General features: G+C 44.3%; 1 protein-coding gene across 1 annotated transcript; it reads right to left on the minus strand.

The window, feature by feature from the left end:
- Positions 1-4491: 4491 nt before the first annotated feature.
- mmp23bb (matrix metallopeptidase 23bb) lies at positions 4492-18489 on the minus strand. Its single transcript, XM_072391824.1, has 8 exons — positions 18455-18489; positions 13371-13483; positions 11119-11258; positions 10455-10622; positions 7949-8113; positions 6519-6629; positions 6309-6435; positions 4492-6024 (listed from the first exon to the last, which is right to left on the minus strand). The coding sequence occupies exons 1-8, from the start codon at positions 18482-18484 to the stop codon at positions 5832-5834; spliced, it is 1047 nt and encodes a 348-aa protein (XP_072247925.1). The 5' UTR covers positions 18485-18489; the 3' UTR covers positions 4492-5831.
- Positions 18490-25987: the final 7498 nt, after the last annotated feature.

Consider the following 25987-nt stretch of genomic DNA (forward strand, 5'->3'; position numbering starts at 1 on the left):
GTGGGTAACCCTAACCCTACCATGTCTGAGGAAGACAGACGGCTTCTGTCATTGTTCTCTTTAGTTTTTGGGACAAAGTTTTCTACAGAGCAGAAAATCATCACTTCTATCCTGCTTTAATTTGCTGTGAGACACCAGAAAGTCACATTTATTCATGGAGCACATTTCATGTGCAAAACAATTCAAAGTGCTTCACATCAAATAAAAGCATTGCAGCAGGAAGCAGAAGAAGCATTAAAATATGTAAAAGAATACAAAGAGAAAGAAATAAAATGATTAAAATGAACAAAAACAAGCAACAGTCTGGATAAGCTAAAAGATATCGTGCAGATTTCAGGCAAAGACAAAAGATAAATGTTTTTAATCTGGATTTAACCAGAACAACAGACACAGATGGATCATTAAATCATTCAATTAAAAGGCAGAAACATCTCAGAGCTGAATTAGATCATCTTTGGACACAAATAAAAATGTCACCTGACACATGATCAGCCAATCAGAGGCAACCTGTGGATGACTGACAGGTGAAAATCTAACATAATTAAATGAACCTGTTCCTCAACAGGTGTTCAAATGAAATGAAATTCAACCTCAGCTGCACAACACGACACATCACACGTGAGAAACTAAGTGAACCCCTGATCCAGCAGTGTGCTGTCATGACCTTTAACCTTTAACATGCTAACTGAGGCCTGTAGAGTCTGAGATGTATGACCTTTAACCTTTAGCATGCTAACTGAGGCCTTTAGAGTCTGAGATGTAGCTCTGGGCTTTTTCACCTTGGGGTGAACTTTAACCTTTAACATGCTAACTGAGGCCTGTAGAGTCTGAGATGTAGCTCTGGGCTTTTTCACCTTGGGTGACCTTTGACCTTTAACATGCTAACTGAGGCCTGTAGAGTCTGAGATGTAGCTCTTGTCTTTTTCACCTTGGGGTGACCTTTAACCTTTAGCATGCTAACTGAGGCCTGTAGAGTCTGAGATGTAGCTCTTGTCTTTTTCACCTTGGGGTGACCTTTAACCTTTAGCATGCTAACTGAGGCCTGTAGAGTCTGAGATGTAGCTCTGGGCTTCTTCACCTTGGGGTGACCTTTAACCTTTAGCATGCTAACTGAGGCCTGTAGAGTCTGAGATGTAGCTCTGGGCTTTTTCACCTTGGGGTGACCTTTAACCTTTAGCATGCTAACTGAGGCCTGTAGAGTCTGAGATGTAGCTCTGGGCTTCTTCACCTTGGGGTGACCTTTGACCTTTAACATGCTAACTGAGGCCTGTAGAGTCTGAGATGTAGCTCTGGGCTTTTTCACCTTGGGGTGACCTTTAACCTTTAGCATGCTAACTGAGGCCTGTAGAGTCTGAGATGTAGCTCTGGGCTTCTTCACCTTGGGGTGACCTTTAACCTTTAACATGCTAACTGAGGCCTGTAGAGTCTGAGATGTAGCTCTGGGCTTCTTCACCTTGGGGTGACCTTTAACCTTTAACATGCTAACTGATGCCTGTAGAGTCTGAGATGTAGCTCTGGGCTTCTTCACCTTGGGGTGACCTTTAACCTTTAACATGCTAACTGAGGCCTGTAGAGTCTGAGATGTAGCTCTGGGCTTCTTCACCTTGGGGTGACCTTTAACCTTTAGCATGCTAACTGATGCCTGTAGAGTCTGAGATGTAGCTCTGGGCTTTTTCACCTTGGGGTGACCTTTAACCTTTAACATGCTAACTGAGGCCTGTAGAGTCTGAGATGTAGCTCTGGGCTTCTTCACCTTGGGGTGACCTTTAACCTTTAACATGCTAACTGAGGCCTGTAGAGTCTGAGATGTAGCTCTGGGCTTCTTCACCTTGGGGTGACCTTTAACCTTTAACATGCTAACTGAGGCCTGTAGAGTCTGAGATGTAGCTCTGGGCTTCTTCACCTTGGGGTGACCTTTAACCTTTAACATGCTAACTGATGCCTGTAGAGTCTGAGATGTAGCTCTGGGCTTCTTCACCTTGGGGTGACCTTTAACCTTTAACATGCTAACTGAGGCCTGTAGAGTCTGAGATGTAGCTCTGGGCTTCTTCACCTTGGGGTGACCTTTAACCTTTAGCATGCTAACTGATGCCTGTAGAGTCTGAGATGTAGCTCTGGGCTTCTTCACCTTGGGGTGACCTTTAACCTTTAGCATGCTAACTGATGCCTGTAGAGTCTGAGATGTAGCTCTGGGCTTCTTCACCTTGGGGTGACCTTTAACCTTTAACATGCTAACTGATGCCTGTAGAGTCTGAGATGTAGCTCTGGGCTTTTTCACCTTGGGGTGACCTTTAACCTTTAACATGCTAACTGAGGCCTGTAGAGTCTGAGATGTAGCTCTGGGCTTCTTCACCTTGGGGTGACCTTTAACCTTTAACATGCTAACTGAGGCCTGTAGAGTCTGAGATGTAGATCTTGGCTTTTTCACCTTGGGGTGACCTTTAACCTTTAGCATGCTAACTGAGGCCTGTAGAGTCTGAGATGTAGCTCTGGGCTTCTTCACCTTGGGGTGACCTTTAACCTTTAACATGCTAACTGAGGCCTGTAGAGTCTGAGATGTAGCTCTGGGCTTCTTCACCTTGGGGTGACCTTTAACCTTTAGCATGCTAACTGATGCCTGTAGAGTCTGAGATGTAGCTCTGGGCTTTTTCACCTTGGGGTGACCTTTAACCTTTAGCATGCTAACTGAGGCCTGTAGAGTCTGAGATGTAGCTCTGGGCTTTTTCACCTTGGGGTGACCTTTAACCTTTAGCATGCTAACTGAGGCCTGTAGAGTCTGAGATGTAGCTCTGGGCTTCTTCACCTTGGGGTGACCTTTAACCTTTAACATGCTAACTGATGCCTGTAGAGTCTGAGATGTAGCTCTGGGCTTTTTCACCTTGGGGTGACCTTTAACCTTTAACATGCTAACTGAGGCCTGTAGAGTCTGAGATGTAGCTCTGGGCTTCTTCACCTTGGGGTGACCTTTAACCTTTAACATGCTAACTGAGGCCTGTAGAGTCTGAGATGTAGCTCTGGGCTTCTTCACCTTGGGGTGACCTTTAACCTTTAACATGCTAACTGAGGCCTGTAGAGTCTGAGATGTAGCTCTGGGCTTCTTCACCTTGGGGTGACCTTGCTGGGACGTCCACTCCTGGGAAGATTGACAGCTGTCCTGAATGTTTTCCACTTGTGAATAATCTTTCTCTCTGTAGAATGATGGACTCCAGATAGTCTGGAAATGGCCTTATAACCCTTCCCAGACTGATGGGCAGCAGCAGCTGCTTCTCTGAGATCATTGCTGGTGTCTTTCCTCCTTGGCATCGTGTTAAACTGACAGAACTTCTGCTTTTATAGAGCTGCTCACACTGACTGAGGATCAGTTAATCAGAGCATTGATCAGTTAATCAGAGCATTGATCAGTTAATCAGAGCATTGATCAGTTAATCAGAGCATTGATCAGCAGCTCCTGGCTGCTACTCTTAGCTCCTGAGGAGGCAGGAAGGATTCACTCCACTCACTGCTTCGGTTTTGTTCCATAAATCCTAACCCAGTGTGATATGTCATGTGTGTTTATTACTCTGAGGTTGGAACACCTGAGATGAGTTTATTATGCCCTGATATGTGAAACCTTACCTTATAACTAGAAAAGGATGTTATTCATGACTGGACCGAGGAAGGAGCTCAGCTTCATGAAATTCTTGAGTTGTTTTCTTATCCTGCCTCTTCTGCACTTTCCACAGAAAAAACTGTTGTGAAGCACTTTGAAAAGCTGATTTAACTCTTCGCTGTTCAGGAAGATGCCTTTAAATACCTGGAGTCATTCCAGGAGCTGCCAGCTGTCCAATCAGCAGCCGTCCTGCAGTCAGCTGAGCTGTAATCAGAGCTCTGTGGGCTCACTGTTTTCAAAGCTGCTCACGTCAGCTGGAAACAGACTGCTGCAGGTTTCAGGTTCAGTCGTCCTGCTGCCAGATCCTCAACCTGAAAAACACTGATCCACAGAGCCGAGTGGATCCCACCCTGAAACCACAGAACCGATGACCAGATAACGGTCCGCTCTGTTCAGCTCGTGGGTCTCACTGAGGCTCTGAGATGTTACGGTTCTTCTTAAAATGATAAAAAGTCCTGAAGCAACTGAATCCATCACAACAGATAAGACTAAAGGTATCATGAAGCAGAGATTTAAAACAATGAAATACATTTTATCACATTTTATGAAGATGGAGGAACCCAAACACAGAAAATTCCGATCCTGCAGCAGACGGACCGACATGAAGAGAGTTACAGGAAGTGGCGCCGAAGGCAGGAAACCGAGGATACCACAGAGCAGGTGGATCCAGGTGTCAGCAGGAAGCAGGAGGCGGACAGAAGATCCAACACAGACTCCAAATAAAGCCACCAGGAGAGACTCTCCGTCCACCCGACCTCAGCAACATGAAGAAACTCCCTGATTTACTCTTTTTATTTCAGTCAATTCCAGCTGAGGGACCAGAGCAACAATCCAGGGTGGAAGTCATTTATTTCAAGGTTTAGATGGTAGTTTCAGACATTTAAGGTTTGAAAACATTTCCAAACAGCCACAAATTATTCTGATAATTTACAGGAAGAAATGGAAACATCTGGTAAGTAAAAAGAAGGAGGAAGTGTGTCGAAGGAATGTTGTGAACAGCAACTTTACCCTAAAGCTGTGCTTTGATTCAGTAAGAACAGAAACATTAGAGCTCAGATGGATGATTTATCTGTGAGTAAAGGCATGTTATGAAGCAGGACTGGACGACCAAAATCCTCCCAGACATCTACATTTAGAGGGCTTTTACGTCAGAAAAGTCCATTTTAGTGTACGTTTAAATGAGAAAAGAATAATTAGAACAATAATCATCCAACAAAGACAAACATCTACGTCACATCAACAGAAAACATGGCGTCCAAACAGAAGAAGAAGATCAGAGATATGTAGAGAGCTGCAGCAGGGAAGGTAACCCGTGAGGGTTTTGGTCCTCCGAACACGGCTCGCCCGACTGTTTCTGGGCTGTGGACAACGTGGTGCTCAGAGTAGAGATGGAAGAGCCTGTGAACTCTGCAGTGGAGGTTTAAAGGTTTACAGACAGTAACAGCTCCCGTGGAACGACCTAAACTTAACAGACTTTGTGGATTTAACTACGACAAACCATGAAACCGGACCAAATACGAAGGTTCAGGGTGTTCTCAAAGGTTCTGCCTCCCTACAAGTGAAACTCTGAAACTTCTGCCCCAGAATTATTTCTAGCCTCTGGTTCCTGGAAAGGTTTGCTGTGGTGTAAACCGAGTTAATGATGATGTGAGGACCTGATCTCATGTGACATTTAGGGACTACGGCGGCGTGATCACGGGCAGATACAGAAGGTGGCGCTTTACATGGCTTTTCAGATGTGATGGTATCTGACTCTCAGCATTATAAGGACGTGATGTTTAACGGGATCATCGGGACAAGCGAGACAACATGAGGAGGTCGTTACATCATCGTGGTTCATCAGGACGTGAGCTTATATTGGAGGTTTGTGGCATCATAAAGGCGAATGTGATGTTTTACAGATTTCTGAAGGAACCTGACGTTATTTATTACAATAAGGATGAAATATTGTGCCCAGAATCATCTGCAGAAGGTTCTGTCGGATTATGCGTAGATGATTCGACCTTCGACCTGATGGTTTCTGGGTGGTTGGTACCACTGAACGTCTTGAAGTTTGTGTCCCAGCAGAGAATAAATGAAGAGATAACTCATAGACCACTGATCGTCTGAGCCTCTGCACAGATCAGCTGGTCCGACCTGTTCTGTCCTCGCGGCGTCCGCCGCTCGGTGCCTGCAGATGGACTCAGCTGTTGGACGGCTGCTCTGGTTTCAGCCGGATGGCCCAGGAGTTGGCGGATACAATGCTGCCCCGTCGATGGATGCGACAGGTGTAAACGCCCTCATTGAACTCGTTGGCGATGATGCGGAGGTCTCTGTCCTTCATCATGATGTAGCCAGGGATGGAGGTCAGGATCTGCTCGCCGTCTTTGTACCAGCTGCATAAACGGGGGAGAACACGCCGTTTTTATGTCTTCGCTGGTCAGTTTACTGATTTCCACACACATCAGATCTCACATCCAGAAAAAACAGGGTTAATTTGTTAAGATCTGTCAAATAAGTGTGTTCAAAAGAAAAAAGGCAGAGATGTTTTCTTCCACTTCTGAACCTTTTTAGACCCATTTTGCATTTTATTCATATCTCAATTCAAACCTCTTGTTTAATGTTCGTGAGAACTGATCAGCAGCCCTGTCTCAGTGGTAGACCCAACGGATGAGCTGACCTGACTTTCGGGGGAGAGTGAGGAGTTTTGGTTCCACAGCGGAAACCCACCACCTTCCCCCGGGGAACCATTTTGATCTTTACGTTGGCTGGAGGCGACGTTGGCGGGGCCACCACCTCCAGAGGCTCTACAGGGGGAATCCAGATGGAGGCGAGTTTCATATCAGTCAACAAGGTGGATTCAATGATCAGAACCAAGGTCCAAACTCACCATAACAAAGGTCACAGCGCTGAGGACAGTTCTTCCTCATGAAGCTCTTCCTCCGCTCACAGAAGCCGAGTCGAGCCCACGGATCACAGACTCGCTTCTTATCCAGACAGCCTGCAAACGCACACAGCAAACAAGTACAAGTAATCTAATATGGGACAGAAGCATGAGCTCTGTTCAGGTCTACTGGGGTCTGTTTGGGTTTGGGAGGGTCTGTTCAGGTCTGTTTGGGTCTCTTAGGATCTCTTAGTGTCTGCCTCAGTCTGTTTGGGTCTATTAGTATCTGTTGGGATCGGTTAGGGTCTGTTAAGGTTTTCTGGGGTTTGTTAGAATCTTTTAAGGCCTGTGAGGGTATTTTAGTGTCTGTTCATGTCTGCCTGAGTCTGATGGGTCTGTCTGGGTCTGTAGGGTCTGTAGGGTCTGTCTGAGTCTGTAGGGTCTGATGGGTCTGTAGAGTCTGTCTGGGTCTGTAGGGTCTGATGGGTCCGATGGGTCTTTAGGGTCTGTTTGGGTCTATCTGGGTCTGTAGGGTCTGATGGGTCTGTAGGGTCTGTCTGGGTCTGTAGGGTCTGATGGGTCTGTAGAGTCTGTTTGGGTCTATCTGGGTCTGTAGGGTCTGTCTGGGTCTGTAGGGTCTGATGGGTCTGTAGGGTCTGTCTGAGTCTGTAGGGTCTGTAGGGTCTGAAGGGTCTGTAGGGTCTGTCTGAGTCTGTAGGGTCTGTTTGGGTCTGTAGGGTCTGTTTGGGTCTGTAGGGTCTGTAGGGTCTGAAGGGTCTGTAGGGTCTGTCTGAGTCTGTAGGGTCTGTAGGGTCTGTAGGGTCTGTTTGGGTCTATCTGGGTCTGTAGGGTCTGATGGGTCTGTAGGGTCTGTTTGGGTCTGTAGGGTCTGTCTGGGTCTGTAGGGTCTGTAGGGTCTGATAGGTCTGTAGGGTCTGTAGGGTCTGATGGGTCTGTAGGGTCTGTTTGGGTCTATCTGGGTCTGTAGGGTCTGATGGGTCTGATGGGTCTGATGGGTCTGATGGGTCTGTCTGGGTCTGTAGGGTCTGATGGGTCTGTAGGGTCTGTTTGGGTCTATCTGGGTCTGTAGGGTCTGATGGGTCTGATGGGTCTGTAGGGTCTGTAGGGTCTGTAGGGTCTGTTTGGGTCTGTAGGGTCTGTCTGGGTCTGATGGGTCTGATGGGTCTGATGGGTCTGATGGGTCTGTAGGGTCTGTTTGGGTCTGTAGGGTCTGTTTGGGTCTGTAGGGTCTGAAGGGTCTGATGGGTCTGTAGGGTCTGTCTGGGTCTGTAGGGTCTGTAGGGTCTGAAGGGTCTGATGGGTCTGTAGGGTCTGTCTGGGTCTGTAGGGTCTGTAGGGTCTGTCTGGGTCTGTAGGGTCTGATGGGTCTGTAGGGTCTGTAGGGTCTGATGGGTCTGTAGGGGGTAGGTTGTTACCGTAGAGTCTCTGGATGCCCCAGACATCATCCTGGGCAATGTTCCTCTGGCCGGTGTAGGTGGCGTTTGGATGCATCAGAGCTTGGGGGTCTCTGGAGTGCCACAGACCCAGAGCATGACCGATCTCATGAGCCGCCACCTGTACCAGATCATTTAGCCAGACTCCTGCAGAACCAGACCCACATACGTTTGTGTTCGGACCTCGATTCTATCTGAATTACAGACAATACCCCCAGGTGCTCAACATGGAACACATCTGGACACATACATGGATGTAAAGCTTTAATTTAAGCAGTTTTTCAGTCAGGTTATGAAATGTGAGAATCGATTTACCACGACAGAAACATTTAATTTATCAAACTGCGTGTGACCAGAACAGAGATGGGAACAGCTGCTGTTCGTAAACATCCATCAGGTATGAGCTGTCATTGGTTGTCCAGGTCACCTGGGTCACATCATGGACCACAAGACCCGCAAATATCAGAGGGGCAGTTGTGGCATTTCTAAACATAAAGGGCAAGTTAAATTAGTCTGGTTTTCTCTGAAAAATCATGGTCTTATTCTGTGTTCGATGGCACTTTGGTGCCTCTTCACTGATTTCTTTTCCAACTTCCCATCCAACATTGCAGTCTTTCTCCAAAATGCACCTGAAAAATGGACATTTTTCAACCTAGTGAGGGTTGAGTTTTGCAAACCTCTCACATATGATCACATTCATACGTGGAGACACAGCATGAAGCTCTACAGTCCATCACAGGTTCAGTTGCCTTATCTGCATCAGGAGGAAACAAGCTGCTGTGCTGTGCTAAACTGTGCTGTGCTAAACTGGAGCCTATCCGAGCCGTCATTGGATCAGAGGTATATCTGGACAGGTTGCCAGTCCATCACAGGGGCACACAGACACACAAGACACACTCACACTCCTTCCTAGGGACAATTTAGAGTCACCAGTTAACCTAACAGCATGTTTTTGGATGATGGGAGGAAGCTGGAGAGAACCCACGCAGACACGGGGAGAACCTGCAGACTCCACACAGAAAGAACCAGCCGGGAATCGAACCAGGAACCCTCTGCTGTGAGGGGACGCTGCTGAGCACCACACCACCGTGCAGCCTGTGTTTAAGCATTTTGGATATATTAACCTCATTAAACAGTTGTACCTGGAGACCTCCATCTTTATCAGAAACATGCCGATAATGTAACGCTAACACAGCGAGAGTGAGGAGAGGACCGGTGTTGTGTTGCAAACACACCTTAAACACAGCTGCAGGTTGTCTGAGTTACAGAACGGAACCGTTCAGCTAGAAAGCTTCAGCTAACAAAGTAATGTGGGAACAATAATGTTCATCTTTCAGAAAGGAGCAGCAGTAACTCCTTAGAAGTTGGTGTACGTCATCTTCATTAGCTAAGCTGTTAGCGTTAGCTTCAGCTAACAAAGTAATGTGGGAACAATAATGTTCATCTTTCAGGAAGGAACAGCAGTAACTCCTTAGAAGTTGGTGTACGTCATCTTCATTAGCTAAGCTGTTAGCGTTAGCTTCAGCTAACAAAGTAATGTGGGAACAATAATGTTCATCTTTCAGAAAGGAACAGCAGTAACTCCTTAGAAGTTGGTGTCCGTCATCTTCATTAGCTAAGCTGTTAGCGTTAGCTGCTGCTAAAGGAAGAAATAAATCAGTAAATAAACCATGAGGAGTTATTTCATTAGCTAAGCTGTTAGCGTTAGCTGCTGCTAAAGGAAGAAATAAATCAGTAAATAAACCATGAGGAGTTATTTCATTAGCTAAGCTGTTAGCGTTAGCTGCTGCTAAAGGAGGAAATAAATCAGTAAATAAACCATGAGGAGTTATTTCATTAGCTAAGCTGTTAGCGTTAGCTGCTGCTAAAGGAAGAAATAAATCAGTAAATAAACCATGAGGAGTTATTTCATTAGCTAAGCTGTTAGCGTTAGCTGCTGCTAAAGGAAGAAATAAATCAGTAAATAAACCATGAGGAGTTATTTCTCAGATGCTTCCATTTCCCTGCTCTGAAGTTCAGGCTCTGAGAGTTGGAACTGATCCTCTTTGTGGCTCAGTTCCTTCAGTCCAGCGTTGAACTGGACCAAGTTGTTAAAACAGTGGGATGAAAAGTGGCTGCTGCACATTCACAGTCTTTAGCTAACTCTTAAGTAAAAAAAATAGCAGGATTGTGCTTTTCGGGAGTTTTTCACCTACTGGTGACTTCGGACCCCCTAATATATGCTCCCAGGAACAGGAAGCTTTTAACTGAGTGTCACATTTAAATAACTTAGTTTTATAAACTGATTTGATTTTTCTCTTTTCATCCTGTTTTTTAGACATTTCATAGACAGATATACACTGTGTGGATAAAATACTTTGAATTCAGGGAACCAAAGCTGAATAAATCATGAGAAGTTATTCCTAAAGTTTCAGAGTCGAACATTCCCATTCATCCCTTATAACATCTTCTGCTACTACTTGTATTACATTTACTGCAGGGCATTTACCTTGTTTCCAGCTGAACCTGGACTTTCCGAGGATCCAGAACTCGTGGTTGTCAAAGTGGATTTCGCCTCTTGGCGGCAGGAAAGCATGAGCCAGCTCACCATTGAGCCCATCGAAACATGGATGGAGGGGAGACCACCAGCAGTCAGTGTGGTTAAAGGTGTAGAAACCTAGCAAATACGTTCCCAGCAGTTCAGACGACATCCCAGTCATCTACTATCATTCCACTAAAAGTAAATTCAACTCAACAACAATTAAAGGATTAAACAAAAACTATAATCAACACTGGTTAGAGTTGGAAAAACATCACGAGTCCTAAAGGGAGACCAAAACCTCCTTTTAATCCAGTGTACCAGAGACAGCTCCCATTTTTACTTTATTTTAAGGAGAATATGGGTTTCCCTGGTGGACATTTGTAAATATCTGAAACTTGTTGCTTTGTGGACTCGGGTGAGAGGAGCAAACATGACCAGACAACAACCAGATCTTTCAAAACCACAGGTCCACATGTAAAGGTTTTCCAAACAGACCTAAAACTCACTCAGGTTATATGAAGCAGCTGCTCTTTGCTCTTCATAAAAGGGGATTTGAGTCTTCAGAATATCACAAACAGTGCTTTCACATTTTTTAACAGCCGAGTCTTTCCTTTTGTATTGTGTAACATACCAATTGTGATGTCAGTGGTGGCGTTGCCGTTGGTAACCTCTGTGAAAGTCAGCGGCGACACGTCGCTCCACTTGTTGAAGGCGATGCTGATGGCCTTCCTGGTGTCCTCCACATTCAGAGTGTTCGGAAACTTGATGATCCTGAGATGAACATAAGTGGGATCATGAGTTGTCTGACAGGCTGAGTGGAGCCGTCACGTCATTTTAACGAGATTCACGTAGTTGTTTCCGTTTATCCTGATGTCCCAATTTATGTTGGAGGTACAGATCTGCAAATGTATGCTGATGACACTGGTGTTTATAGACATGCAGAAACAACAGAAGCTGCAGCTCAGAGGCCGACACACTGACCACAGAGCTGCTCCAACAGTCTTCATCTTAACGGAAGCAAAATACTAGAAACAGAATAAAGCGATCAAGTACAATTTGACAAATTTCAGACATATTAAAGGCAGTTTGTGAAGAAAAATGTATGTTAACTGAAAAATGCAAAAGGCTCTCCCTCACAAATGTGAGGAGACTGTTGAACATCATAAAGAACTCAAGCCAAACAATTCATAAAGAACTCGTTGCATCTTCAGACGCTGAAAAGGCGTTAGATAGGGTAGAGTGGGAAAACTTATTCGAAGCCCTTGGGAGGTTTGGGTTGAGAGGGGATTTTCTTAAATGGATTAAGATACTCTACAAGTCTCCAAAGGCCTGTATTGTAACTAATGGAACACAGTCATGGCCTTTCCCGCTGTGAGGGGGAGGAGACCCTGTAGGGCTGCACTTGAGCCCCTAGCGGAGGCTATTAGACAACACAAAGACGTACATGGGATGGCGATAGGAGGGACAACCCATAAACTTGCACTTTATGTTGATGACATCCTGTTGTTCCTGACAAATCCTGACATATCAATACCAACTATTCTCTCTATTATTCAGGAGTTCAGCTCTTTTTCAGGCTACAAGATCATTTATGGCCAATCAGAGGCTATGCCACTAGGTATCTCGACTGGCCTTGCTTCACTTGCCAAATGTCCCTTTAAATTGTCTCCGACAGGCTTCACCTACCTTGGGATAAAAGTCTTTACAGACCTGACTGAGCTCTGGATGCTTAACTTCTCTCCCATAGGAACTAAAATAAAGGAGGACTTAGATAGGTGGCTCTTTTATGGGCTACATTAGTTTAATAAAAAATTAATGTATTCCCCAGGTTGTTATATCCCCTACAAATGCTACCCCTGTGGATCTCCAACAAGGTTGCTCTTAATATAGAGAGGGAATTTTCTAGATTCAGATACCACGGCAAGAGACCCAGACAGACAAATGAAGATATAACAGCTTTATAAAAAGCTAACAATAAGCTCCATAGAAGGAACCCAGGAGTCCGACTCTGTCAGAGGGGACAGAGTAGAGATAGGGTGCAGGCATAGAAGGAAGAGCAGAAAGATAAAGAGCAGAGATAGAGGGGGGAGGGAAGTACAAGGTAAGTGCTGGGATAGGAGATGCTCTCTGAAGAGCTGGGTTTTCAGGAGCTTCTTGAAGATAGACAGGGACGCCCCTGTTCTGGTAGCGCTCGGTAGGTCATTCCACCATCGTGGGACGACACATGAACAGAGTTTGGATTGTCTTAGGCGTGGTGTAGGAGCTGCTAGACGACAATCCTGGGACCAACGGAGGGACCCAGTTGGGACAGAAGCCTTTGCAAGAGCATTCAAGTAGATGGAGCCGTTCCATTAAGCTCTTTGTAGCTAACATCAGGGACTTGGATCTGATGCGGGCGGCTAATATTAATGACTTTCCAACAATTGCAGTCTAAATTCAGTAAGGAACATCACTATGGCTTTCTTCAGGTCAGGATCTGAGACCCCCTCTTGATCCAGTCATGTACAGTGAGGTTGAGAGGTTCCACATCTCCGGAAAAGGTCTCTTTCTATTTCTTCCTTCTATGCACGACTAGACTCTCTTAATAGGGTAGGGTTAGGGTTAGGTTAACCCTAACCCTAGACTCTCTTAGTACAGGGGATATCACAAGCATTGCACAGAAGTGGGAGATAATCATTTTTCCAAAATTCACAGCAGCACTCTTCAGGCAGAAACATTATAGAAATAAATCTCTTCACTAACATTGTGACACCAGAATATAAATAGTTTGAGAAGCTGGAAGCTTTGCTGAGAGATTTTCAGAGAATGATTTTTCCAGTTATTGTCTTCCAGCGTTAGGTTAATGTAGTTCCTGATCACATTTCTGGATTCTTGAGTTTGTACCTGTATGTGATGTTGTGGTGAGTCCACTTCTGTCCCAGAGGGTTGATGGCGTAGCGTTTGATCCTTGTTCCTCTGCCAGCGAATGCCTCCATCACCCTGCTGCTGCCAGTTCCCTGAAAAACAAACAGGATCAATAAGGAATCAGCTGGCAGAGATGCAGTTCCTCTGATGTCTACCAGGTGCTGCTGCTGTAACCGACTGGTGTTAGAACCTGATTCAGGTCAGAACACGGGATCAGGTCTGATTGATTCGTGTGAGTTTCAGCGAACTTCAACAACAAATTCTGGTTCCCAGAGACGTTGAGAGAAAGTTCCTCTGAGGCATGTTCTGGTTGCTCTACAGTTCACCTGTTCTTCAGTAATTAATCTTAAATATTTCAGTTTACCTGATTTTCTACCATTATCTGTCACATGGGAACCTTTGGACAAGTTCCCAGAAGAATCCAGGAATGTTTGCTGTTTTGGTTGCAACATATCACCTTTTGGTTGTTTTTTCTGATGTAAACATTAGTTTTTAGTCGCATGTTTCGGTTCTCCTGCTGTTTGGGGAAACTTTAGTTATGGCTGCCGGTGGCGGAAGGATTATAGAGGACCAAAATTCAGACAACAGCAGCCAAAAGAATATGGAACTGAAGTTTTTATGAATAAGGAACCGAAAGCACGGCTTAGCTGGGAAACCATGACCTAAAGCTGGAAAAAACAAAAGAATAATTAACAGAACAAACCAGAGGAGTGAGGAGATCAATGATGAAAGTAACAACAAAGACTGAGATTAATGAAGGAGCGTATATATACAGTTAGGAACAGGTGAGACGGAGACCAAGACACCTGAGGACATCTAGGGCTGAAGACAAGAACCCAACAGAACCCAACAGAACCCAACAGGACTCAACAGAATCTAACAGAACCCAACAGAACCCAACAGAACCCAGCAGAACCCAACAGAATCTAACAGAATCTAACAGAATCTAACAGAACCCAACAGAACCCAACAGAACCCAACAGAATCCAACAGAACCCAACAGAACCCAACAGAACCCAACAGAATCTAACAGAACCCAACAGAACCCAACAGAACCCAACAGAATCCAACAGAACCCAACAGAACCCAACAGAACCCAACAGAATCTAACAGAACCCAACAGAACCCAACAGAACCCAACAGAATCTAACAGAGGGCTGAGAACTAAAACAGAATACAAGGAATAAAGCTCACAGAAAACACAGAACATTCCCCTACGTTGAAATCGACCATCTGTACTGTATCTGTTGACCATTATTGAAACATTCTGTTACAGTTTTATTCAGAAAAACCGAAGAATATAACCAATCAGGAGTGTTGTGGAAAGAGTTCTCCAAGCGTTTCGGGAACGTTCTGCGACAGCAGAACCCTGTGAGAGCGTTCTGTTAGTTTGTGTTGGTCTAAGCTCAGGAGAACCACGGACACGTTTCCCCGTGTGTTTGACGGTAACGTGGACAGATGTGGCGGCACACTGAGTCCTCACAGATGTGAGGACTTCTTTCTTTCTTTTCTCTTTGATGTGCTCCTCCTCTGATGATCCTCCCACTCCACGGATCTGTCGCCCACATGTGAACTCGGCTCTGAGCCTCTACTGTTCCTCCACATCCAACAACTTTAACTCTGAGACCCAAAAGGCTGCTCTGCTCTCAACTGAATCTGAACACAGAGTGGATAGTTTGTTGTTCCATGAGGTTGTGGCCATCACCGCCCCACTGAGCAGCAGCGCCCCCTGCTGTCTGTTTACAAGCTGCTGTCTGACCAAAACTCTCAGAATGGCTTATAATAATGTCCACATTTAACTTAAATTTCACTCTGAAATCCAGGTTTTGGTGCAGGATGAGCCCTTTGGGCACCTTCTTAAAGGTGACATATTGTATAAACTCCTTCCTGCTCCTGGGAGCAGATATCAGGGCGTCTGAGGTCACCAGCAGGTGTAAAACTCCCCAAAAACTCAACCCTGGGATTTATTTAGTTCCCCTTTGTTTTAAAGTTCCTCATTTAACGAGCCGTTCTGATTTTCATTTCTAAAGTACGTCACTCCTTAAGTTGGCCCCACCTCCTCTGCTAAGCCCCGCCCACTCACCTCCACCCTGCTGGACGGATGAAGCCAGCTTCTGGTGGAAATGTTCTGCTGTCAGCTGCACTGAGGAGCATGCATCTTCCATCCAGCAGCAGCCTCAGAGGATATAAGAGCCCAGTGGATAAACTATATCTGAGGCTAATGTTCCAGCAGAGTTAGCTAAAGACTGTGAATGTGCAGCAAACACTTTTCATCCCACTGTTTTAACAACTTGGTCCAGTTCAACGCTGGACTGAAGGAACTGAGCCACAAAGAGGATCAGTTCCAACTCTCAGAGCCTGAACTTCAGAGCAGGGAAATGGAAGCATCTGAGAAATAACTCCTCATGGTTTATTTACTGATTTATTTCTTCCTTTAGCAGCAGCTAACGCTAACAGCTTAGCTAATGAAATAACTCCTCATGGTTTATTTATGATTTATTTCTTCCTTTAGCAGCAGCTAACGCTAACAGCTTAGCTAATGAAGATGACGTACACCAACTTCTAAGGAGTTCCTGCTGTTCCTTTCTGAAAGATGAACATTATTGTTCCCACATTACTTTGTTAGCTGAAGCTTTCTGGCTGAACGGTTCCGTTCTGTAACTCAGACAACCTGCAGCTGTGTTTAAGGTGTGTTTCCAACACAACACCGGTCCTCTCCTCACTCTCGCTGTGCTAACGTTACATTATCGGCATGTTTCTGATAAAGATGGAGGTCTCCAAGTACAACTGTTTAATGAGGTTAATAAATCCAAAATGTTTAAACGCAGTAATTAACGGTTCACATGCATTACTACGAGTTATGCTGTGCACATCTCCGGCTTGGTCCATCACTGCTGATGAGAAAGCATTGTTTGCTAGCATCTGCTGCTAACTTACAGCTATCTGCTAACTTACGGCTAACTGCTAATTTACAGCTACATGCTAACTTACAGCTAACTGCTAACTTACAGCTACATGCTGGAGTGTATTTGGTGTGACTGGAGGAATAGATTCATAATGTCACTGCATTAAATTACAGCTTCTTAAAGAGCCGGCACCAGGGGCCCAAAAACAAACATGGAGACAGACACAAAGGAAGATTCTGGAACATTAACAGCTGCTGACCTTTGATCTCCTGTTCATCAAAGCTTCAGCAGCAGCCTGGCTGGAGTATGTTCACACTGATGTGCATGTTTAGGCGCTGGCTGGTACTGAACCGTTTTTATCACGAGAGTTTGGACAAGGGCTGCAACAACGAATCGATAAAGTGGATAAAAATCGATTATTAATAGTGTTGGCAACGGATTTCATTCTTGATTAGTTGTGTCACGTGATCTATGCGTCACTCGCCATGTCGCCGGGCTTCACCTGCAGAGCTTTGTCAATGCTGGCTGAGTGAAATAAAGTTTAAAAAAAAAATCTCAACCTGCAGAGCGAGTTGAGCGAAGCGAAGCGGCATTTTCAAATATAAAAATAAGTAAATTCTTTAAATGACCGGCACACAGAAAACGGTTCAACCCAAGTCCTCAAAAGTGTGGAAACTTCATGCATCACAACACTAAAAACATGTGTAACATGCAAGCTTCGGCACGGTGATGACGGTGATAACCCTAAAACGGAAACATGTTGTAGTCATCGATGAGGATGAAGGGAGCTCAGGGGAAGTAACGACAACATCCAACGTTTGTTCTTTGGTTTCGAAGTGAGGAAACGTAACGTTAGTCTCTCCTGAGCTCGCCTGATGCTGCCGTCTGTTTGTTAGCTGGTTAATGACAGAGTGTGTGTTACTTTTTAATTTCATATTAATTAGCTCAAGCAGTGTTTAAATGTGCTTTATAAGTAAATCTAACTTGCACACAGTGATGGTAATAATAAAGTTTTAATTTCCTGACAAAGTCTGAGTGAAGACTTATGGGAGGATGACCTGCATTTCGACAGCGTGGCTCAGTTTGCCCAATGAAAAACACGTGCTAAAGTGCTAAAGTGCTAAAGTTAGTATTTTTATTATTTGATATTATTGCAATCGAACACTCAAAGAGGAACCTTTTTTTCATGCGTTTATTTTCTTTGTCAGTCCAAATGTTCTGTTTTGGAACAAAGATGTGGAAATTAATGTTTTTTGTCCGATTCATCGATTAATCGAAAAAGGTACAGTAAGAAACAAAACAAGAAAACAACAAACAAACTGAAAACAAACAACAAACAAACTGAAACAAAACAACAAACAAACTGAAACAAAACAACAAACAAACTGACACAAAACAACAAACAAACTGACACAAAACAACAAACAAACTGACACAAAACAACAAACAAACTGACACAAAACAACAAACAAACTGACACAAAACAACAAACAAACTGACACAAAACAACAAACAAACTGAAACAACAAACAAACTGACATAAAACAGCAAACGAACCGAAACAAAACAACAAACAAACTGAAACAAAACAACAAACAAACTGAAACAAAACAACAAACAAACTGAAACAAAACAACAAACAAACTGAAACAAAACAACAAACAAACTGAAACAAAACAACAAACAAACTGAAACAAAACAACAAACAAACTGACACAAAACAACAAACTGAAAATAAACAACAAACAAACTAAAACAACAAACAATAAACAACAAACAAACAACAAACAAACTGAAAATAAACAACAAACAAACTGAAATAAACATAAATAACAGGCTGCTCTGTCCAACTTCAGTTTTTCATCACATGATAAAAAAACAAGGATATGATGACATGAAGTGATCAATAATACTTGTTAAGAGCTTATTGATTAATAAAATGTATTAATGAAGCAAATAACTTATTAATAACACTTATTGATCAATAAAATAAAATAAATATTGATCACTGAATCAAATGCTGAAGTTTCAGGTTTTAAACTTTTCATCAGTTTTTGTGTCTAATTACATGTATTGATCTCTCTCTGACCGCAGCTGATCAATAAACTCAGACTCCACGTGTTCAGGACCGAACCGGATCGAACCGGACCCACTGACCTGTGACCCGGCGGCCCCGCTCTCCTTCATCACCATCACCATCACCATCATCATCATCATCACCAGTAGCTGAACGGGGTCCATAACGAGAACCGGATTCACAGATCCGCGCGTGACTCGCCAATCAATCAATCAGCCCGCTCGCGCGCGTCCACGGAGAACAAGCAGATTTACGCACGCTGCCCTCAGGTTTCCTGCAGCAGAAGGAAACCCGTCCCGGTTGCGTGTCAGAGTCCGGACCGGCTCGTCCTGCTGCTCTGACAAACTGAGGGAAGTTCAGACCGTGCGCTCGCTGCTTCTGCGGGGCTGTCCGCGGGGGCGGGGTCAGGTGTGTGTCTGTGAGCGGTGTCCATTTACACAGTTTAACCCTTTAAATTCTGGTTCCGGCCCGCAGATAAACGAACCCTGCTCGGACCACAGGTTTCCCCAGCAGCAGCTGTTCAGAGCATCTGTGAAAACAGATCAGCCGGTTCTGGTTCCTTTAAAGTTTCATTTCATCTGTTTTTCTGTGGTTTATTAAACAAAAGACTCCAAGGTCATTAAGGTGATGCTCAAAGGTCAGAACCGGGTCACAACACGGGCCCTGGGAGGCTCGGCTGCCACAGACCTGCGTTACGGACCGGGCTCACCACACATCTGGTCCTGAAACATGAAGACGATCGATTGATTTTAATGATTAAAACTTTGAGAGTTTGAAAAAAATCACAGAACACCAAACAGGAAGAATCCAGTTTATCTTCAGGTCCAGAACCAGAACCAGAAGGCAGTGAAACGGGCCACAAACAGGCGAGAGGTCCAAAAACACACAAACAACACAACAAAGAAACATCATGTGACCAAGTGAGACGGAACCAAAGCTGGCTCTGCTCCAGGGAAACCCAGACTGGGTCCAGAAGAACTTTAGAAATAAACTGACCCGATTCTTTTACGTATTTTTAATGCTTCCTCCGCTCCCCGCTGGATTGCTTTTATTTTATGTCAAGCTTCATCCGGGCCTCATCCGGGCCTCATCTGGTTCTCACCGGGCCTCACCGGGCCTCATCTGGGCCTCACCGGGCCTCACCGGGCTTCACCGGGCCTCTCCGGGCCTCTCCGGGCCTCTACGGGCCTCACCGGGCCTCACCGGGCTTCACCGGGCCTCACCGGGCCTCATCTGGACCTCTCCGGGCCTCTCCGGGCCTCACCGGGCTTCGCCGGGCCTCACCGGGCCTCATCTGGACCTCTCCGGGCCTCTCCGGGCCTCGCCGGGCCTCACCGGGCTTCACTGGGCCTCTCCGGGCCTCTCCGGGCCTCTCCGGGCCTCTCCGGGCCACTCCGGGCCTCGCCGGGCCTCACCGGGCTTCACTGGGCCTCTCCGGGCCTCTCCGGGCCTCTCCGGGCCACGCCGGGCCTCACCGGGCCTCACTGGGCTTCACCGGGCCTCACCGGGCCTCATCTGGACCTCGCCGGGCTTCGTCATCAGGCCACTCATGGCTCTGCCGCAGCTTTTGAGTGGAGACGGATCCAGATGTGGGTCTTCAGACTTCAGACACTTTGAGTCGGCACCGTCACATGTGAGTCTGCTTTGGGTCGAACACGCTCTGCTAACCGAGCTGAATGGTTCTGACCCGCTGAGATCAGAACATTTTATAACAGCGGAATAAGTGGACCCGGCCACAGATGGTTCTGCTGGGTTCAGTCTGAATGGGTCGGGTTTGACAGCTGGTCTCATTTGGAGAACCGGATGGAACCGTTTGATTGATAATTTGTTTGATTATTGCTGACGAGGTTTATTTTCAACAACTTGTCGTCTGACCAAATCTGCAGAAGAAGAACGGACCCCTCCCCCTTATTGCTGCAACTGTTTGAATGTGGTCCAGACTCTGGGTCACCTTGGTTCTGACAAAGCGCCTGCAGCTAATTAGAAGCTGAGCAGCTTATCATGTGACAGCTGTCGGACTCCCATCATGCACTGCGGCGGGTCACGGCGGTCCACACAGACCCACAGCCTGATGGTTCTGGTAGTCAGACATGATGATGGTGCCGTTTATCAGCAGCTTCCTCACTCCATCACAGTTCTGACCCAGTTCTGGATGGGGATACTCCCTAAATAAGGCTGATGACATCATCACATGCTGATGGTTCTGGTTCTGGCTGTGAACCGGAGCAGAGGGGTTCCTGATCAGAGCAGCTGAGGGGGCTCATGACATCATGAGGGGGTGGAGTCAGGAAACCATGTGACTGTTGTACTTCCTGTGTCCTTAGTGTTGGGGCTCGATGACGTTTTCCTGCTCAGACCCACGTGGTTCAGATGTTCTGAAGGTCGATGCTCATTGGTCACAGATGACCATGTGACTGATGCTCTGAGCTCTGTCAGTGGTTCTGTTCTGTCAGAACTCTTTGATTTGGACTTCAGGCGGTTTTGTTTCATAGATACTTTTATTTGGCCCACCTGTGTCTCTGGCTCAGGGCCCCCTGGGGCCCCCTGGCAGCAGGTCACTCTGAGAGGAGGAGGAGGAGGAGGAGGAGGGGAGGAGGGGAGGAGGAGGAGGGGAGGAGGGGGAGGAGGATGAAGAGGAGGAGGAGGGGAGGAGGAGGATGAAGAGGAGGGGAGGAGGAGGGGGGCAGGAGGAGGGGAGGAGGAGGGGAGGAGGAGGATGAAGAGGAGGAGGAGGAGGGGAGGAGGAGGATGAAGAGGAGGAGGAGGAGGAGGAGGAGGAGGATGAAGAGGATGAAGAGGAGGGGAGGAGGAGGATGAAGAGGAGGGGAGGAGGAGGAGGGGAGGAGGAAGAGGAGGAGGAGGGGAGGAGGGGAGGAGGGGAGGATGAAGAGGAGGGGAGGAGGAGGATGAAGAGGAGGGGAGGAGGAGGAGGGGAGGAGGAAGAGGAGGAGGAGGGGAGGAGGAGGAGGGGAGGAGGAAGAGGAGGAGGAGGAGGGGAGGAGGCAGACTTTCACAGGCAGCTGAAAGATGACATTTTAATTACATCTGTGTCCATTCATCTGTCCATCTGCACTCACTCCATCAGGAGGTTCCCACACCTCACAAACCGCCACCTCTTCTTCTTCTTTCTGCTCGCTGAAAGGACACGACTTGCTGCCTGTTTTTACAGGTCGTCATGGCAACCGACAGCCACCGAAAATGTCTGCAGGTCAAACCGGATGTTTCAGCACTTGTGAAGTTCTGCTCTCCACCAGAAACTAACACACAACCATTAGCTGATGGGCCCGGTTCTAAGGAAAGACCCCTTAGGCTACAGGGGCCACACCTGAGGAAGGAAGCATGGTTGCTATTCAGATATGTCTGATGATTCCTAAATGAGATAAAGGAAGCTCTGATGTTTCCTAAATGAGATAAAGGGATGTCTGATGTTTCCTAAATGAGATAAAGGAAGCTCTGATATTTCCTAAATGAGATAAAGACATGTCTGATATTTCCTAAATGAGATAAAGGAAGCTCTGATGTCTCCTAAATGAGATAAAGGAAGCTCTGATGTTTCCTAAATGAGATAAAGGGAGCTCTGATGTTTCCTAAATGAGATAAAGGGAGCTCTGATGTTTCCTAAATGAGATAAAGGGAGCTCTGATGTGTCCTAAATGAGATAAAGGAAGCTCTGATGATTCCTAAATGAGATAAAGGAAGCTCTGATGTCTCCTAAATGAGATAAAGACATGTCTGATATTTCCTAAATGAGATAAAGGAAGCTCTGATGTCTCCTAAATGAGATAAAGACATGTCTGATATTTCCTAAATGAGATAAAGGAAGCTCTGATGTGTCCTAAATGAGATAAAGGAAGCTCTGATGTTTCCTAAATGAGATAAAGGAAGCTATGATGTGTCCTAAATGAGATAAAGGAAGCTCTGATGTTTCCTAAATGAGATAAAGGAAGCTCTGATGTGTCCTAAATGAGATAAAGGAAGCTCTGATGATTCCTAAATGAGATAAAGGAAGCTCTGATGTGTCCTAAATGAGATAAAGGAAGCTCTGATGATTCCTAAATGAGATAAAGGAAGCTCTGATGTTTCCTAAATGAGATAAAGGAAGCTCTGATGTCTCCTAAATGAGATAAAGGAAGCTCTGGTGTTTCCTAAATGAGATAAAGACATGTCTGATGTTTCCTAAATGAGATAAAGGAAGCTCTGATGTTTCCTAAATGAGATAAAGACATGTCTGATGTTTCCTAAATGAGATAAAGGAAGCTCTGATGTCTCCTAAATGAGATAAAGGGAGCTCTGATGTGTCCTAAATGAGATAAAGGAAGCTCTGATGTTTCCTAAATGAGATAAAGGAAGCTCTGATGTCTCCTAAATGAGATAAAGGAAGCTCTGATGTTTCCTAAATGAGATAAAGGAAGCTCTGATGTGTCCTAAATGAGATAAAGGAAGCTCTGATGATTCCTAAATGAGATAAAGGAAGCTCTGATGTGTCCTAAATGAGATAAAGGAAGCTCTGATGTTTCCTAAATGAGATAAAGGAAGCTCTGATGTTTCCTAAATGAGATAAAGGAAGCTCTGATGTCTCCTAAATGAGATAAAGGAAGCTCTGGTGTTTCCTAAATGAGATAAAGACATGTCTGATGTTTCCTAAATGAGATAAAGGAAGCTCTGATGTTTCCTAAATGAGATAAAGACATGTCTGATGTTTCCTAAATGAGATAAAGGAAGCTCTGATGTCTCCTAAATGAGATAAAGGGAGCTCTGATGTTTCCTAAATGAGATAAAGACATGTCTGATGTTTCCTAAATGAGATAAAGGAAGTTCTGATGTTTCCTAAATGAGATAAAGGAAGCTCTGATGTTTCCTAAATGAGATAAAGGAAGCTCTGATGTCTCCTAAATGAGATAAAGGAAGCTCTGATGTTTCCTAAATGAGATAAAGGAAGCTCTGATGTTTCCTAAATGAGATAAAGGAAGCTCTGATGTGTCCTAAATGAGATAAAGGAAGCTCTGATGATTCCTAAATGAGATAAAGGAAGCTCTGATGTGTCCTAAATGAGATAAAGGAAGCTCTGATGATTCCTAAATGAGATAAAGGAAGCTCTGATGTCTCCTAAATGAGATAAAGGAAGCTCTGATGTTTCCTAAATGAGATAAAGGAAGCTCTGATGTGTCCTAAATGAGATAAAGGAAGCTCTGATGATTCCTAAATGAGATAAAGGAAGCTCTGATGTGTCCTAAATGAGATAAAGGAAGCTCTGATGATTCCTAAATGAGATAAAGGAAGCTCTGATGTTTCCTAAATGAGATAAAGGAAGCTCTGATGTCTCCTAAATGAGATAAAGGAAGCTCTGGTGTTTCCTAAATGAGATAAAGACATGTCTGATGTTTCCTAAATGAGATAAAGGAAGCTCTGATGTTTCCTAAATGAGATAAAGACATGTCTGATGTTTCCTAAATGAGATAAAGGAAGCTCTGATGTCTCCTAAATGAGATAAAGGGAGCTCTGATGTTTCCTAAATGAGATAAAGACATGTCTGATGTTTCCTAAATGAGATAAAGGAAGTTCTGATGTTTCCTAAATGAGATAAAGGAAGCTCTGATGTTTCCTAAATGAGATAAAGGAAGCTCTGATGTCTCCTAAATGAGATAAAGGAAGCTCTGATGTTTCCTAAATGAGATAAAGGAAGCTCTGATGTTTCCTAAATGAGATAAAGACATGTCTGATGTCTCCTAAATGAGATAAAGGAAGCTCTGATGTCTCCTAAATGAGATAAAGACATGTCTGATGTCTCCTAAATGAGATAAAGGGAGCTCTGATGTTTCCTAAATGAGATAAAGGAAGTTCTGATGTTTCCTAAATGAGATAAAGGAAGTTCTGATGTTTCCTAAATGAGATAAAGGAAGTTCTGATGTTTCCTAAATGAGATAAAGGAAGCTCTGATGTTTCCTAAATGAGATAAAGGAAGCTCTGATGTCTCCTAAATGAGATAAAGGAAGCTCTGATGTTTCCTAAATGAGATAAAGGGAGCTCTGATGTTTCCTAAATGAGATAAAGACATGTCTGATGTCTCCTAAATGAGATAAAGGAAGCTCTGATGTTTCCTAAATGAGATAAAGACATGTCTGATGTCTCCTAAATGAGATAAAGGAAGCTCTGATGTTTCCTAAATGAGATAAAGGGAGCTCTGATGTTTCCTAAATGAGATAAAGACATGTCTGATGTCTCCTAAATGAGATAAAGGAAGTTCTGATGTTTCCTAAATGAGATAAAGGAAGCTCTGATGTCTCCTAAATGAGATAAAGGAAGCTCTGATGTTTCCTAAATGAGATAAAGACATGTCTGATGTCTCCTAAATGAGATAAAGGGAGCTCTGATATTTCCTAAATGAGATAAAGGAAGTTCTGATGTTTCCTAAATGAGATAAAGGAAGTTCTGATGTTTCCTAAATGAGATAAAGGAAGCTCTGATGTTTCCTAAATGAGATAAAGGAAGCTCTGATGTCTCCTAAATGAGATAAAGGAAGCTCTGATGTTTCCTAAATGAGATAAAGGGAGCTCTGATGTTTCCTAAATGAGATAAAGACATGTCTGATGTCTCCTAAATGAGATAAAGGAAGCTCTGATGTTTCCTAAATGAGATAAAGACATGTCTGATGTCTCCTAAATGAGATAAAGGAAGCTCTGATGTTTCCTAAATGAGATAAAGGAAGCACTGATGTTTCCTAAATGAGATAAAGGAAGCTCTGATGTTTCCTAAATGTTTCCTAGATGAGATAAAGGAAGCTCTGATGTTTCCTAAATGAGATAAAGGAAGCTCTGATGTCTCCTAAATGAGATAAAGGGAGCTCTGATGTCTCCTAAATGAGATAAAGGGAGCTCTGATGTCTCCTAAATGAGATAAAGGGAGCTCTGATGTCTCCTAAATGAGATAAAGGAAGCTCTGTTTCCTAAATGAGATAAAGACATGTCTGATGTTTCCTAAATGAGATAAAGGAAGCTCTGATGTCTCCTAAATGAGATAAAAGAAGCTTAGATTTTTCCTAAATGAGATAAAGGAAGCTCTGATGTCTCCTAAATGAGATAAAAGAAGCTCTGATGTTTCCTAAATGAGATAAAGACATGTCTGATGTTTCCTAAATGAGATAAAGGAAGCTCTGATGTTTCCTAAATGAGATAAAGGAAGCTCTGATGTTTCCTAGATGAGATAAAAGAAGCTTAGATTTTTCCTAAATGAGATAAAGGAAGCTCTGATGTTTCCTAAATGAGATAAAAGAAGCTCTGATGTTTCCTAAATGAGATAAAGACATGTCTGATGTTTCCTAAATGAGATAAAGGAAGCTCTGATGTTTCCTAAATGAGATAAAGGGAGCTCTGATGTCTCCTAAATGAGATAAAAGAAGCTAAAATTTTCCTAAATGAGATAAAGGAAGCTCTGATGTTTCCTAAATGAGATAAAGACATGTCTGATGTTTCCTAAATGAGATAAAGGAAGCTCTGATGTCTCCTAAATGAGATAAAAGAAGCTTAGATTTTTCCTAAATGAGATAAAGGAAGCTCTGATGTCTCCTAAATGAGATAAAAGAAGCTCTGATGTTTCCTAAATGAGATAAAGACATG

This window comes from Leuresthes tenuis, unplaced genomic scaffold (genome assembly GCF_036924035.1).
Source record: "Leuresthes tenuis unplaced genomic scaffold, fLeuTen1.0.hap1 SCAF_9, whole genome shotgun sequence".
Lineage (NCBI taxonomy): Eukaryota > Metazoa > Chordata > Actinopteri > Atheriniformes > Atherinopsidae > Leuresthes > Leuresthes tenuis.